This window comes from Dromiciops gliroides, chromosome 2, assembly GCF_019393635.1.
Source record: "Dromiciops gliroides isolate mDroGli1 chromosome 2, mDroGli1.pri, whole genome shotgun sequence".
NCBI classification, from domain to species: Eukaryota; Metazoa; Chordata; class Mammalia; order Microbiotheria; family Microbiotheriidae; genus Dromiciops; species Dromiciops gliroides.
The window spans coordinates 182,428,058-182,445,554 of NC_057862.1; the positions used below are offsets into that span (position 1 = coordinate 182,428,058).

General features: G+C 37.5%; 1 protein-coding gene across 1 annotated transcript in view; it reads right to left on the reverse strand.

The window, feature by feature from the left end:
- Nucleotides 1-17,497, reverse strand: part of RYR3 (ryanodine receptor 3) — a 681,173-nt gene that overhangs the window by 416,896 nt on the left and 246,780 nt on the right. Inside the window, exon 3 of the mRNA XM_043982013.1 lies at nucleotides 3,710-3,817. Within this exon, the coding sequence (XP_043837948.1) occupies nucleotides 3,710-3,817 (108 nt within the window). The remainder of the gene's footprint in view (nucleotides 1-3,709; nucleotides 3,818-17,497) is intronic.

The window sequence follows — 17,497 nt, forward strand, 5'->3', positions numbered from 1 at the left end:
AAATTCAGCTTAATTGTGTATACTGTGTTAATAGTCAACAGGTATTGAAGGCTCCTATGCAGGCAAAGATAACTGGTATTGTTTTAGCATCATAATTAATAATAAAAAATAACTGTGATTTTAGAAGCCCTGTAGCCTACCTAGTCTAATCCCTTCTTATTACAAATGAATAAACTAAGGCCTAAGAAGAAGTAATTTGGCTTAAAGTCACAGAGTCTAGATCACATCTGAATTTAGGAAACTGCTCTGTCTAGAATATTGTTATATCCCCAATAATTATACAAGCCCATAAATATAATACATGCAATTTTACAATCAAAGAATCTTTTGCTTTGCTTAGTTTTTAATAATCAAATAGGGAAATGAGAAAAGATAAGTGATAGAAAGGAAAGAAATGAGAGCAGGGACTGATTCTTAATCTTGGCATAGTAATCTATACATATTTAAGACTTAAAAAGTATTTGTTAAATTTGAAATTTTATAGAAATAAAATGTTAAGGAACACCCATTTTCCTTCCATTCAAGAATAACCACTAATATCAAGTGTCTTTTATAGAGTAATTATGAATAGGGCTCTATGCATTACCACCAGTGGTCTTCCACCATTCCCTAACACACAGACACAGACACAGACAGACACAGACAGACACACAGACACACACAGAGTATGGAAAATGAAAATACTACTGTCTCTGTATTCATCATTTTTATAATATAGAAATTGTGTTTGGACCCGTGTTCAAGGGTTTGAAAGGGAGATGGAAATATTCCAGCTAGATGAAAGGTTCTTCACCTTTTTTGTGTGTCTTGGACAACAAGCCTGATAAAGCCTATAAACTGTTCATAATAATGTTTTTAAATGCTTAAATAAAATACATAAGATCACAAAGGAAACCTATGATATTAAAAATGGTTATCCAAGTATTTTTAAAAAAAGAGAAGTTCATGATGTCCAGGTTAAGAATTTCTGACCTATATAATGGAAAGTTCTGTTGTAAACTTAGGCTAAGCAAGACACTAGTAATTCTAGAGCTTTTGAGTTCCAATTCCACTTCTGCCAGCGGTGAACTGTGTACATTTTAGCAAATGATTTTTAGGCATAATCTCTTGAGAACAGGATCAGATTTGACTTATTCAACTCAATTCAATAAATATATTTTGGAAGCCTACTATGTGCAAGGCACTATCCTAGGTTTCAAGGAGATACATTGAAAAAATAAACTCTGGTTCCTGCCCTTTAAGAAGCTAGCAATCAGGAGTAAGGCTTTTAGAGATGAATACTTTAATTGTATCTCGTGATTATATTACCTTTCTGTGACTCTGATCCTTCACATTGCAATACAGGCAAACTTTCTGACCTATCTCATGAGCAGCTGTAAAGAAAATAACTAATGAAATGAATTTTAAAAGGTTTCCAAGTATGAAATACATATCAGAGAATATAACATTATCCATTTACAGGGCTAGATATTTGTCATCAGATAATTCCTGGTTGGTTTCTTGTTTCATATAATTCTTCTGAGAGTTTGGTAAATGAAATGTTTTGGTTCAACAGCCCAATTCTCATACTCTCCTTCCCTGGAGCATATAGCATACCCAGAGAACTACACACATATGCCAAAGCATGTGTATTTCTCCAGCAGGATATACAACTCAGATAGAGAAATATAATTACCAACCATTTCCAGTGTTTTTCATTCTAACCACATCTGTCTGTCTTTTTTCTGTAGGTATGTGTGCATATATACATAAACACACATACATACATACATACAAATGTTCCTCAGTCTTTGCTGAATGTTGGTGCTTAGAGCTAATTTTAAAATTATGGGAGGATCACACAATAAACAAAGATGATAGTCAGATTAGATGTTTATGGTCTAACATCTTAGTATACCAAATTTTTCTAATTAATATAACAGTACTAGGTGAGGGCAACTGAGCCTTTATACATGGATGACAAATTTAGAGGGCACAGGGCCATAATTTTCAATCCTTTTGCAATGAAGAAATAATAGAGTTTAACATCTAGTTAGTAAGACTAATTAATGAAAATGGCAATATTGCCAGATGGCAGCATAAGGGGAGCTTCTTCCTTGCCACTCTGCTCTTCCTTATCCCCTGGTCAGTTTCTTCCCTCCCCAAGGTTATTAGAGACTTTAGGAAACTACAGAATGGGAAAAATTTTCTTTTAAAAAATACAGTAAGGTAAATTGGCATTAATACATACATAAAATGGGAAAATTTTCTAAAAAAATACACTAAGGTAAATTGGCATAAACACACACACACATACACACACACACAAAATCACCATGGGATGGGGGTATGGCAGAGCAAGAGGGAGATTCTTTTCCTATGGATAACAAAACATAAGGTAGTAGTAAATAAGTTTTATAGTTTGATCAGATCAGGATAAGGTATTACCAAAAAGAAATGTTCCTGGAAAAACAATCTCTTAATTTTCTACTTGTTATCAGAAGTAACATAACTCTAAATTAGATATTTCACCTCTTAAAATTTATCTTCCTTCATTCAAAAACATGAAGGAATTGAGATTTACCACTGAGGCACAAAGGGACCACATTCTTTGGGGTTCTTTAGATTGAAATTAAGAAATATTAGTATTGGAGAATAGATAAGCAAATAATCAGGAAATCTGTCCCTGAGCAGTTCGTATCAAACTGTAGTACTATATTGCTGGTATCCAAATATGACCATTTTTCTGTGTGTTTTGAAAGAAGGGAACTACAGGGTGATCAGGTTCAGTGAATAGGGATAATTAATGGAAACTAAATTAGAAACTAAATGGCATAAGGAAGAAAACAACAACCCTCAAACCTTCAGAGAACAATACAAATTATAATCTCAGTAACTGATTGAAGTCCATCATTGCAGACCTAGAGAACAAACTTACCTAAGGTCATACTAGTTAGTTGGAAAGGATCTCTTCATTTTATAGGGAAGAAAATTGAAGCCTAAAGATGTTAAATTGTGTTTGCACAAGAGTTATACAGCTATTTGGTGGCAGATCCAGAACTAGAACATGAGTCTTCTGACTCCTATTTCCAGTGACCCTTTTATTGCAACGGAGAGACATTTGGTGTTAAGGCTCTGATATATTGCCTGACATGGGAGATACTACTAGGTATTATTCCTTGGCTAAATGGTGTAGCACAATTTCATTGAAAATAGTAACTTAAAATTCCATTTTATTTACCTGTCAGAAGTGAAGTGAGATTACTCTAAAACTATTCCAAAGACCTTACCTTTCTCCCAGATTTTTCCAAGGACTGCGACAAAACTAGAAGATTAAAATGGCTACACAGAGTTGCTAACCACGATTATTCTACTGATAAAGTATCAAGAAAAGCACCCTTAATTTCTAACCAGTTTCCTTATAGAGATGGTCATAACTTTGATGATAATTTGATCCTGAAGTTGCCTTGTAGTCTCCTGGATACCTAGTCTCATTTATCCAGAGTATGGGCTAATCAATGCAAAGGAAGAAGGAATGAGGCCCGAAGTGAGAGAAGTAGAAGAAAATAGAAACCTAAAATGGAGCCCAGATTTTATCATACTCATTTGGATCAACTCAAAGATTCCAAAGTCTTCCAATTAAAGATCAGGAGGATGAGTGAAAAACACCACATGCTTGGGAGCTACAGTGCATTTTACTTCACTCTAAGAATATGCATCAGGTACTTACCCCTTCACTAGCATTTTCACCTGTGTTGGCAAGCATTTCCTGTAGAGCTCTTACAGAGAGAGACTGTTCCAGTACAAAATTGCAGATGCAGAGATCTGGAGGAACATACTGTTGAAATAAAACAAAGAAAATTATAAAAGTAAGGTTGTGGGGGCAGCTAGGTGGCACAGTGGATAAAGTACTGGCCCTGGATTCAGGAGGACCTGAGTTCAAATCTGGCCTCAGACACTTGACACTTACTAGGTGTGTGACCCTGGGCAAGTCATTTAACCCTCATTGCCCCACTGAAAAAAAAAAAAAGTAAGATTGTAAGCTGCCTCATTGCCCCAGATTAGGACTAAATATAAAGGGGAGGAGAGGAAAAGGGATGAAAGGCAAGAGAATAAGAACTTATATAGTGCTTACTAAGTGCCAGGCACTGTGCTAAGCAGTTTGCGAGTATCTCATTTGAGCCTCACCACAACCCTGAGAGGTAGATGCTTTATTTTATCCCCATTTTAAAGTTTAAAAAATTGAGGCAGAGGTTAAATGACTCACCCAGAGTCACAAGTGCACAAAGCCTGGCCCTAATACAAAGTCTCAATTCAGGAAGTAAGTCTTTGAGAAGAAGTTTTAAAAAAAAAAGACTCTGACCTTGAAGAACTATTGTGGTGCCAAGGATACCCAAGACACAGAAGAAAAGAAAGACTCTAAAACATCTATCTATCTATCTATCTATCTATCTATCTATCTATCTATCTATCTATCTAAAAGCCTCAAAAGAAAAACATATCTTGAACACATTTATAAGGATTGGCCTATTATTAGGCCCTAAATGACAAATATGACTCATATTTGATCACTGACTATGTACTGGGAAGTTCTTATGTACCCAATAATTGGCTTGCTTAGCTACAATTAGGACTATGAATGCAAAATTAGCAAACATAAACTTAGTCAACTTCATCTAATCCAGGCATATAATGTTAGCAAACCTTACTAATCACAATGTCCTTATATTCAATGGCGTGCATTGTGGGGTGAAAAGAGGCTCTTAGTACTGACTTATGGAGTAAAGTACCTGACTCACTGTCACTAAAGTACCTACTGGGATGTGAAAGAGTGGAGCGGGCCTGAGACCAGTGAGGGACAGAAGGGATCCACTACCAAACTGAGGACCAGAGCTGAAAGCTGGTGCCAGTGGCCTGAGATGCAGTAGCCACTGGAAGTCCTGCAGTTTGGGAGTGGGAGCCAGGTCAGCTGAGGCACAGTCCTGGTTCAGTTCCCCAGGAGCCCACGGTGAGAAGCCCTGGCCTTGGCCTGTGCTTGGCACTGAGCCTGCAGCTCTTGAACTCCCAGCCCACCTTGGCACATATTACTGGCTATACCCAGAATGAAAGCAACACTACTACCCCTTCCACAGCATCACCAGCTAGTGGGGCCCTTTTCCAGGGTGCAGTTATTGCCATCGTCACTGTATTCTCAGTACTGGGTATCCTCCTCCTGGTAGTGTTACTGGTCCTGCTGGGTTGGAAGCTTTGAGAGAAACAACAGACAGAGGGCATCTACTAGCCCAGCAGTGAAGAGCAGGTGGGCACCCAGGCTCCACTGCTCCCCAACCTGAAGCTTCCCCCTAAGGAGCAGCTCATCTGCACATGACCCCAAACCCCATTTGCGGTTTTGGACCTGTCTGACATTGGGCACTCAACCACTTTGAATATTCCCTTCAGGGGGCATCTGGAGTGACACTGAGGGAGGGCCTCAGATGCTGGGGGCTGGCAGGGAGTAGGCAGGGGGCACTGTCTAAGCTGTTGGCCATGGCCATCTTCACTGCACCCCCAAGCCTGCTGCTGACTTTTGACTCTGGCCTGTGGACATCAGCCTGGGACTGGAGGATATTACTTCTGCTTCCCCTGACTCAAACTGTGTTGGCCACCTGGCCCTTTCCCTGCAATGGCCTGCTCCTGTCTTTCAACCCTGGTCTCCTTGCCTTTCAGTTGTCCCACATGGCTGAGGCAGCCCAGGATCCCCAGAACTCAAAAACAACGTGTGGGGCTAGGTGTGCTGCTAGGGTTAGGGCGGGTACAAAAATGGTTTGGGCCCCTTTCCCCTTTGTGGGGAGGGGCAGAGACTTCCTAGAGCACTGAAACCACTCATCCTTTCCCCCTCCCCAAGTCATGTGACTAACATTCCACCCTCCTGGAGGCCACTTAACTCTCTCTGGACTAATCTTCCCCTCCCAAAGAATAATAATAGGTATTTGACAGGGCAGCTAGGTGGTGCAGTGGATAGAGCACTGGCCCTGGAGTCAGGAGTACCTGAGTTCAAATCCAGCCTCAGACACTTAACACTTATTAGCTGTGTGATCCTGGGCAAGTCACTTAAACCCAATTGCCTCACTTAAAAAAAAAAAAAGGTATTTGAACTGAAAATGAGGTGCTTGGAAAAGGCTTCCACCCCTATTAGAAATACTCCCCCACCCCTTCTCTGAAACTTCCTCCTCCCCTTTTCCGGGGCCACTACCTCCAATTCCCTAGAATTGTCCTGGGGAGGGGCTGCTTGATTTGTGTTTTTTATAAAGATGGTCATAAGGTCTGGAAAAAAAAATAATAAAGTACCTATTCCATTCTATCCCTGTGAACCTACTCTACCACAACAATCAGATATGGGTAGATACTGCTGAATATTAAAATATAGCTTTTGTATCTGCCTATCTCCTACAAACAAATCAGAGAAATAATCTAATTTCTCCTATAAATTAATAAACAGATCAGAGAAATTATAATATCTTCTACTATCTCCTACCAAAACGATATCAGAGAACATGATATCTCCTACAAGACAAAGCAGATCAGAGACTGACAAAAAGACATGATATCAATTTAATATTCTGTCCCAAGAAGAAATACATAACACATGATCACAGTGGAGACTCCTGTCCTAAGAGGGAAGCTCAGAGCTCCCCTTCTTTCTAAGGGTTTTTAAGGTTCCTTTGCTCACAGGTTACAGAATAACTTCATTGGCATGATTATAGATCAAGCCATTAAAAATGTAAATCAGTTAAACAATACAAATCAGTTTAACAGTTCAACTTAAAGCAGATGCTATGGTTAGATTATGTGGAAACAGGAAAGATATTATCAAAGACAGGGGAGTCTAGATAGTAGTGAATGGGAATTTCAAAGGGGTATTTGAGACTGTCTAGTCTCTTGAGGAAAGAAAATAGGGACTGTCTGCTTTCACTTTGAAGTTTTTGAGCAAAGGGCATTTTGCTCCTATTAATCCAGGGTCTCATAAAATCCATCTGGATAATAAGGTACCTCCATCAAATCCAGGTGATCCATGTATTCATATTAACAATACATTAAGGGATCTAGGCTTTCAATTGGGATATGCATGTCACAGAATGTTTGAGCCACTGTTGTATGCCCATGGAACTGTAGGGTGAGAGAGCCACAGGCTTGTATGCCTATGTGTAATAAACAACATGATTCATGATCCTTTGAAAACTTATATTCTTTCTCACTACTTCCTCAACTACAATCCCTTCACAAATTTCAATGAGAATTCCTGGAAAAATAAAGCCAAAAGACTTTTTTAAAAAGGGGTTTAAAATTATTTTACAAACAAGATGAGAGCCCTTGAGGAAAGAAGTGGGAAAAAAATGAAAGGTATGGAAGTAACACTTGAAAGAAGAATAAGTGGGGCAGCTAGGTGGTGCAGTGGATAGAGCACCAGCCCTGGAGTCAGGAGGACCTGAGTTCAAATCCGGCCTCAGACACTTGACACTTACTAGCTGTGTGACCCAGGGCAAGTCACTTAACCCTCATTGCCCCACAAAAAAAAGAAAAAAAGAAAGAAAGAAGAAGTGCCTTAGTATAAAACATATAGAAACTTATCCAAGCAACAGACTTCTTAAAAATTAAAATGGTCTAAACAAAGATGGCTCTAAAGAGAAAAGATTAAAAAATAAGAAGGAAATATGAGGAAACTCAATATCAAAAACAACTGTCTTTAAAAATATAAGGAGAGATTATTTTAAAATCACTGCACTACAAGAAAGTCATGCCCCCCCCCAAAAAAGTTTAGACTTCATATTTTAAAAATATATATCAGGAAAGAAAATTATTTCAGATATATTAGAACAAGAGGACAAAAACAGAAAGAAAAGAATCCATTGGTCACATCCTCTAAAGGAAACTGAAAAATGAAAAATCCTAGAAACATTATCACCAAAATCAACAACTTCCAGGATAAAGAAGGGGGTAGGGGAGAAAGAATACAATAGGGAAGATAGGGATGATATATGGGGAAACATCCAAGAAGATCACTTGTCTCAATTGCAGTACACTTGTACACTATACTTTTTAAAAAAAAAATTTTTAAGTTTGTAGATTATGATTTTTAAAAAAAAATTTAAAGTAATTTATCATTTTCCAGTTACATATAAGGATAGTTTTCAACATTTGTTTTCACAGGATTTTTAGTTCCAAATTTTTTTCTCCCACCCACCCCCCTTCCCTCCCTCCTTCCCAAGACAGAAAGCAGTCTGATATAGGTTTTATCACATTAAACATATTTCTACATTAGTCTTCTTATGAAAGAAGAATCAGAGCACAAGGGAAAAACCTCAAAAAAGAAAGAGAAAAAAAACAGTCCAAAAGTAGAAACAGTATGGTTCAATTTGCATTCATAATTCATAGTTATTTTTTTCTGGATGTTGAGAACATTTTCTATCATGAGTTCTTTGAAACTGTTTTGGATCATTGCACTGCTGAGAAGAGCCAAGTCCATCCCCATTGTTCATCACACAATGTTGCTGTTACTATGTACAATGTTCTCCTGGTTCTGCTCTTCTCAGTCAGAATCAGGTCACGTAAGTCCTTCCACGTTTCTCTGAACTCCTCCTGATCATCGTTTCTTACAGCAAAATAGTATTCCATTACATTCACATGCCACAACTTGTTTAGCCATTCCCCTATTGATGGGCATTCCCTCGATTTCCAATTCTTTGCCACCACAAAGAGAGATGCTATAAATACTTTTGTACAAGTGGGTCCTTTTCCCTTTTCTATGGTCTCTTTGGGATACAGACCTAGTAGTGGTACCACTGGGTCAAAGGGTATGAAGAGTCCCATAGCCCTTTGGGCATAGTTCCAAATTGCTCTCTAGATTGGCTGGATCAGTTCACAACTCCACCAACAATGCATTAGTGTTCCAATTTTTCAACAGCTTTTCCAACATTTATTATTTTCCTTTTTTGTCATATTAAACAATCTGATTGGGGTGAGGTGGTACCTCAGAGTTGTTTTAATTTGCATTTCTCTGATCAATAGTGATTTAGAGCATTTTTTCATATGGCAATAGATAGCTTTGACTTCATCAGAAAACTGCCTGTTCATATCCTTTGACCATTTCTCAATTGGGGAATGACTTGAATTCTTATAAATTTGATTTAGTTCCCTACATATTTTAGAAATAAGACCTTTATCAGAAACATTGGCTGTAAAAATTGTTTCCCAGCTTTCTGCAGTGTAGGGGACAGAAGAGTATGTGTAGAAGAATTGTTATGATGGTAGAATCAACTTGACTGAATAAGGATCTGGGGAAGAGAAGGGTGAGAGAGTAAAGGATGACATCTGGATCATAAAACTGGATTACTACAATAATGGTGGTGCCCTCAACACTAACAGGAAAATTAAGAAGAAAGGTTCAGGGGGGCAGCTAGGTGACACAGTGGATAAAGCGCTGGCCCTGGATTCAGGAGCATCTGAGTTCAAATCCGGCTTCAGACACTTGACACTAGCTGTGTGACCCTGGGCAAGTCACTTAACCCTCATTTGCCAGAAGAAGAAGGAGGAGGAGGAGGAGGAGGAAGAGGAGGAGGAGGAGGAGGAGGAGGAGGAAGAAGAAGAAGAAAGGTTTAGGAGAAAAATAATGAGTTCAATCTTAGACATGCTGAATTTTTAAAGTAAATTTTTATAGATGTGTTCTTTATTATTATAATTTCCCCCAGTTTACATCCTCCCTTTCCCAGAAAGCCATTCCATGTAACAAACAATACATTTTAAAGAAAAAAATTAAGAAAAAGGATGTAAAAATCAGCATAATTGATCAATACATCAAAAGTCCAATAAGATGTGTAATGTAACACATTTGTAGACATACCACCTCTGAGAAGGGGTGAAGTGATGATATTTTCTCATACCTCCTCTTTGGAGCCATGCTTGTTTTTTGTAATATTGCAACATTCACTTTTAACTTTTTTATGATTTTTTTTTCCATTTACACTGTCTTTGTGTATATTGTTTTCTTGAATCTGTTTACCTATATTTACTTTGTTTCCAATGCTTTGCTACCATAAAAAGTGATGCTAAAAATATATTTTTATTCTGAGCATGTTTATTTTTTTATAATTAAAAATTTTTTTTCTAGTTATATGTAGAGATAGTTTTCAACATTTGTTTTTATAAGATTTTTAGTTACAAATTTTTCTCCCTCCCTCTTTTCCCTCCCCTCCCACCCACCTCCCCAAGACAGCAAACAATCTGATATAGGTTATATATGTACAATCACACTAAACTTATCTCCATATTAGCCATGCTGTGAAAGAAGAATCAGAGCAAAAGAGAAAAACTTCAAAAAAAGAAAAATAAAAAAGTAGAAATAGTATGGTTCAATCTGCATTGAGATTCCACAGTTTTTTTGGTTTTGTTTTGTTTTTTTGGATTTGGAGAGCATTTTCCACCATGAGTCCTTTGGAATTATCTTGGACCCCTGTATTGCTGAGAAGAGTTGTCTATCACAGTTGATCAACATATAATGTTGTTGATACTGTGTACAATGTTCTCCTGGTTCTCATCATTTCACTCAGCATCAGTTCATGTGAGTCCTTCCAGATTTCTCTGAAATCCACTTGCTCATCATTTTCTCACACTGATTTTTAAAAAACTTTGTGTTCTAAATTTTCTTCCTCCCTCCCTCTTTAACCCTCCCTATGGAATCAAGCAATTCAATATAAGTCATACATGTGCAGTTATGCCAAGCATCTTCACATTACTCAAGTTGTGAAAGAAAATAGACAGAATAACTTTAGAAAGAGGAAATAAGCAATAAAATTATGCTTCAATCTGTATTCAAATACCATCAGTTCTTCCTCTATAGATGGTTTGCATTTTTCATATGTCCTTCTGATATCATCCTGCTCATCATTTCTTTCACAGTTACTATTGCTACCTGTATTACCCTCCATCCGATTCCCTCCCCTTGATATTTACTCCATTTTCTATCTTCTTTCACCCTATCCCTCCTCAAAAGTGTTTTGCTTTTTACTGCCTCCTGCCCCAATCTGCCCTCCCTTCCTTCATCCCCCTGCCTTTTTCCCCTTCCCCTTCCACTTTCCCTCAGGGCGAAATATACTATACCCACTTGAAGGTTTATGTTATTTCCTCTTTGAACCAATTCTGATGAAAGTAAGGCTCACTCACTCCCCCACTCCTTCCCCCTTTTTCCCTCCCTTCCATAAGCTTTTTCTTGTTTCTTTTATGTGAGCATTTTTACACCCTTCCACCCCTCCCTTTCCCTTTCTTCCAGTGCATTTCTCTTACCCCTGAACTTTATTTTAAAGATGTCATCATGGGTCTGTTGGTGATACAGTAGACAAAGCACCAGCCCTGGATCCAGGAGGCCTGGAGCCCAAATCCAGCCCCAGACATAAGCCACCCCATCCTGCCTGCCCCACAAAAAACATGGACAATTGTTTTACAGATATCATCCTTTCATATTCAAAACAGATCTATTCCCTCTGTCTATGTATATTCCTTTCAGCTGCCCTAATACAGAGTTCTTCTGAGTTGGAAGTATTATCTTTTAAAGTAAGAATGTAAACAGTTTAACCTTTTAAGGTCTCTCATGATTTCTATTTCCTGTTTACCTTTTTATGCTTCTCTAGGGTCTTGTATTTGAAAGTCAAATTTTCTATCCAGTTCAGGTCTTTTCATCAAAAATGCCTGGAAGTCCCCTTTTTCATTTAAGTCCCATTTTTTCCCCTGAAACATTATACACAGTTTTGCTGGGTAGGTTATTTTTAGGTTGTAGTCCCAGTTCCTTTGCCCTCTGGAATATCATATCCTATGCCCTCTGGTCCTTTAATGTAGAAGCTGCTAAATCCTGTCTTATCCTGACTGTGGCTCCACAGTATTTGAATTCCTTTTTGCTAGCTGCTTGTAATATTTTCTCCTTGACCTGGGAGCTCTAGAATTTGTCTATAATATTCCTGGAGGTTTTCCTTTTGGGATCTCTTTCAGGAGGTAATGAGTGGATTCTTTCCATTTCTATTTTACCTTCTGCTTCTAGAATATCATGGCAATTTTCCCTGACAATTTCTTGGAAGATGATGTCTAAACTCTTATTTTGGTCATGGTCTTCAAGTAGTCCAATGATTTTCAGATTATCTCTCCTGGATCTATTTTCTAGGTCAGCTGTTCTTCCAAGGAGATATTTCATATTGCCCTCTATGTTTTTATTCATTTGGATTTGCTTTACTGAATCTTTTTCATTTCTCTTTCCATTCCTTCTTCTATCTCTCTAAATCTTCCTTCTATCTCTCCTACTTTCTATTCAATGTCCCTTTTGAGTGCTTCCATGGCCTGAGACCAATTCATATTTTTCTTGGAAACTTTGGATGTTGGAACTTTGACTCTGTTATCTTCTTCTGAGGGTGCACCACTCTCTTCCTTCTTGTTAAGAAACTTTCTATAATTCTCAACTTTCTTTGCTTGCTCATCTTTCTGTCTTTTACTAAACTTTTAACTCCCTCTTACAGTGGGGCCCTACTTCCAAGCTACACTGTCCCAAACTTCAGAGGGTCACAAGTGTTTCAGTTTGAGGAAGGGCAAGTCTTTCTCCTGGCCTGTTCTCTGGTCCTGAAGATAACCTTAAGCCAATTTGCTAATTAACTAGCCAGCAGTACTTTGTGTACTGTGGTTCTTAGCTTCAACAAGCCTGTGCCCCTCCCCCACCTGGGCCTCCCGCTGCTAAAGATTTCTTCCTGGTTCCCTGCTGGGGTGGGATAGCCAAATTCCTCCTTAGGTCCCACAAATACCCCTTTATTTTCCACCTCCCACCCTGCCCTTGGCCAGCCTTTCGGCCCTCTCACTTGACTATAAGCTTATTTCTAGAAGATGCTGGTATTACAGCTGATTCAGTGGCTCAGGGGCAAATTTCTCTGATGCAGCCTGCCTGGGGACTGTGTTGGCATGATCACGGGCTTGGCCTCTTCTTGTAGCTCAGCATGGCCCACTCTAAACTATCTTTGGCTGGAAAATAATCTCAGCCCATCTTTTTGTGGGTTTTGCTGGTCCAGGAGTTGTTTTACGGATGTTTTGGGGGTAATTTTGTCAGGAACTCTGTGTGTTTAATGTCTTTCCTCCAAAATCTTGGCTCTGCCACTGCAAGTCCCACACAAATTTTTTTAAATAAAATGTTAGCAAATCAATTATAACATATCACAAAAATATATATACCATGACTACACAGGATTTGTAATAGAAATATATAGTTGGGAAAAAAAGAAATATACAATTGGTTCAATATTGGAAATTACATAATAGACAAAACTAATAAAAATGCATAAGACTTTATCAATAAGAGCAGAAAAACTATTTGATTAGATTTAACACTCATTCCTAATTTTTTTAAAAGTTGGAAAACATTGGAATAAATAGAACTTTACTTAATATAAATAGGATCTGTTTAAAACTAAGAGCCCAAAATATATATATAGAGGCCTTTTCAGTCAGATCAGGAGTAAAGCTAGGATATCCATTCTCACTATTATTTGATATCTTATTAGTAATGCTGGCTAAAGAAATAAGGAAAGAAAAGAAAATCTGGAGAATGAGTATAGGCAAAGAGGAAAGAATGTCATTGTGTTTTACAGATGATATAGTGGTTTATTTAGAGAAACCTTTAGTCAACTAAAATCTTAATTGAAGCACTTAATAATAGAGTTGAAAATTACAAAATTAATCCACTTAAATAATCAGCATTTCTGTATATTACCAACAAAATCCAATATAAAGAAATAAAAAATAGATTTCATTTAAAATAACTATAGAGTAGATAAAAAACTTGGGAGTCTATTTACCAAGAATCACAGAATAACTGTGTGAATATACCTTAAAAGAAAAATATTTACAAAAATGATGACAAACATAAATAATTGCAAAATAATTAACTGCACATAAGTAGGCCAAGCATGTAGAATAAAAGTGATGACACTATCTAAAATAATTTACTTACTCAGTGCTACATTAATCAAACTGCCAAAAGATTATAGAGCGAGAAAAAAAAATAAAAGCAAATTCATCTGAAGGGATGAAGGTCAAAAATCTCAAAGGTAAATAATGAAAAAAGGGGGTGGGGTAGGGGAGGAAAGTGCCCAATAGGACCAGATACTATACTATACTAGCATCTTCAAAATGATATGATACTGGTTAGCATATAGAGAGGTTAATTAGTGGAACAGATGTCGTATACAATATATAGAAGCAAAGGAACATGGCTAGTGTTTGAGAAATGCAAAGTCTCAAGCTACTGTATAAAGGCTCACTATTCAATGAAAATTGCTGAGAAAAACATATAGCAATCTGGCAGAAACTAAAGGTGACATAATATAGTTAAAAAAAAAAAGGTAGAGGACCAACAAAGATTACCTTTTAGGTCTATGAAGAGGAGAATTCATGACCATTAAATTTATATTACTTCAGAAAAAATAGACAATTTTGACAATAAAAAATTTTGAAGATTTTTTAGAAACAAAACTAATGAAGCTAAGATTAGGAGCTAAAATAATGGGGTGGGGAGAGGTAGGGAGAGGAATCTTTGCAACAAGTATCTTTAATTAGAGTTTCGTTTCCAAGATATATTAAGGACTGGTTAAATTTATAAAAATAAGATACATCCATCAATTGGCAAATTATCAAAGAACATGAAGAGGCAGTTTTCAAAGAAAGAATTAAAAGCTATCAATAGCCTTATAAAAATGCTCCAAATCACTAATTAGAAAAAAAAATGTGACCTAATTTTTCTTTCTTTCTTTTTTTTTTTTTTAGTGAGGCAATTGGGGTTAAGTGACTTGCCCAGGGTCACACAGCTAGTTAAGTATTAAGTGTCTGAGACTGGATTTGAACTCAGGTACTCCTGACTCCAGGGCCAGTGCTCTATCCACTGCGCCATCTAGCTGCCCCAAAATGTGACCTAATTGAGGTTCTACCTTTAACCAACTGATTAGAAAAGTTTATAAAACAGAAAAATGACAAATATTTCTGGAGCTATGGGAAAACAGGCACATTAATGGACTTGAAGAGGATCTTTGAATTGATCCAGGCATTTGAGGAAACAATTTGGAATTATACCTCTGAATTTGATAAAAATCTGCTTATCCTTTGATCCAACAATACCATTCCCAGGCCTATATCCCAAAAGATTTCCAAGAAAGTGAGAAACCATATATATGTACAAAAATATTTATAGAAGCTCTTGTTGTGGTAGCAAAAAACTGGAAGCTAAGAGGCTTCCCAACAACACGAAGATCCCTCTAGAAATTATGGTATAATATGCTACTGAATAGTATTTTATCATAAGAAATAATAAAAGGAAGACTTCTGGGAGTAGAGCCAAGATGGCAGAGTAGGGAAAGCGTTTAGCTGATGACTCCCAAAATTATCCTATGAACAATTTTAAAATAATGCCTCAAATAAAATTCTGGAGTGGCCGAGCCAACAAAAGGTCAGAGTGAGATATTCTTCCAGCCCAAGACCACTTTGGAGTTCAGAAAAAGAGCACAATCAAGAGGGAGTGAAAGCCCAGAGAGGCAGTATCACTTCCTGTCTCAAGGGATTAGAGACACTGAGAAGCAGTCTTGATTGTAATACCAAGGGATCAGGGCCCCTTCCTGGTAAGGAACAGAGTACAGACCAGGTGAGTAGTGAACATACCACTCCCCAAATCATACCACCTTGGAAGCACTGAAAACTTCCAAATGCCTAGAACTAGCTCTGAAAACAGCAGTATGAAAAAGCTTTGAAGCTTGCGAAAGTGTTCCTGCAGCCCCCACTCCAGGAACAAAGTGCAACATTAATATAAAGTTCCAAATCAAGAAATAGGGTGGTAAAATGAGCAAACAACAAAAAAAAAGAAACAACATAAAAATCTACTATGGTGACAGGGATAATCAAGACGACAAACTAAGAAGAATATAGTGAAGTCGAAATAGCTACAAGCAAAGCCTCAAAGGGGGAGAAATGTGAATTGAACACAAGTTCCAAAAAAATTCCTGAAAAAGCTTAATTTTTTTCCCCAAAATCAGAGTAGTAGAAGAAACATTAGGCATCCTTTGATTTCTTTCTTTCTTTCTTTTTGCAGGGCAATGAGGATTAAGTGACTTGCCCACGGTCACACAGCTGGTTAAGTGTCAAGTGTCTGAGACCAGATTTGAACTCAGGTCCTCGTGAATCCACAGCCGGTGCTTTATCCAATGTGCCACCTAGCTGCCGCCATCCTTTGATTTCAAAGGAATTTATGGAAACACAATTAACAGTTTGATAAAAGAGACACCAAAAAATTCTAAAGAAATACTTTAAACAAAATTTACCAAATGGAAAAAGAGGTACAAAAACTCACTGAAGAAAATCATTCCTTAAAAATTAGAATTGAGGGAGACAGAGCCAAGATGGCAAAAGAGATTACTCTAAAATAATGTTTCAAATTGAATTCTGGAGAAGCATAACCAACAAAAGCCTTAGGGAAAACAACCTTACAGCCCAAAGACAACTTAAGAAGTTGACAGAAAAAGTCTATCTCACTTAGGTGGCAATTGGGTGGGCCAGGAGCAAAAAGTAGACTATATATCACAGACCACACTCCAGCAAGCCAGCACCAGGCCTTGGAGGCAGCTACAGTGGAGGCAGCAGCGGCTTCCAGAGCTCTTACCGCACAAATGAAGGGGGCAGAGGGCAAACAACTGATTGGAAGCTATCTGGGAACCCTTTGCTAGCAATGGGTTCAGGACCCTGTTGCACTGCCCATATGTAGTTCTGGGTCCAAGAGCAAACAGGACTGATATCACTTGTGATCAAAGGGCAGCAGGGACCCTGGTCAAAATTCCAGGGCAGAGGGGAGTGCTTGTGGACACTTATAGGGGATTAGAGACCCTGGTCTAAATTTCAAAACAGAGGAAAGTAGTAACAACTTCAGCTACAAGAGATGCAGGATGCAAAATGAGACAAGTAGTTTTGGACATGACCACAAAGATAAATGTTTTTCTTTATTACATACTTTTGTTACAACTGTTTTTATTTTCTTTTTTCCAATGTGGGTAGGAATGAGAGGGAAATAAATTAGACTGTTAACTAAAAAAAAGAAAGAAAGAAATCCCCTCCCAAAGTTTCAGTATGCAATATGTCCTCTTTCACTATAATCACTTATTTGGTGCTGTTTACTTGATTTTGACACATTTTAAATTTGTTATGAATCCCTAAAAAATTGATTATTAAGCATACAACTACTGAACACTACATTTTTCCAAGTCTAGCCTTTATTATCACCCAAAGATTTTATTTTTTAATTGCATGTCTTTGTTATGAACTTAAACAACAAAAATGATAATTTACATATACATGAAAATGGGAATCTTCATTCCATACTACTTACTATCAAAAAAAGTATATAATAAATTTTACATAGTATTTTCAAAACTGTCCTTATCTGTTCCTCCTTTTGAACTTCCTTCTGTTCTCTTCTGAGGAT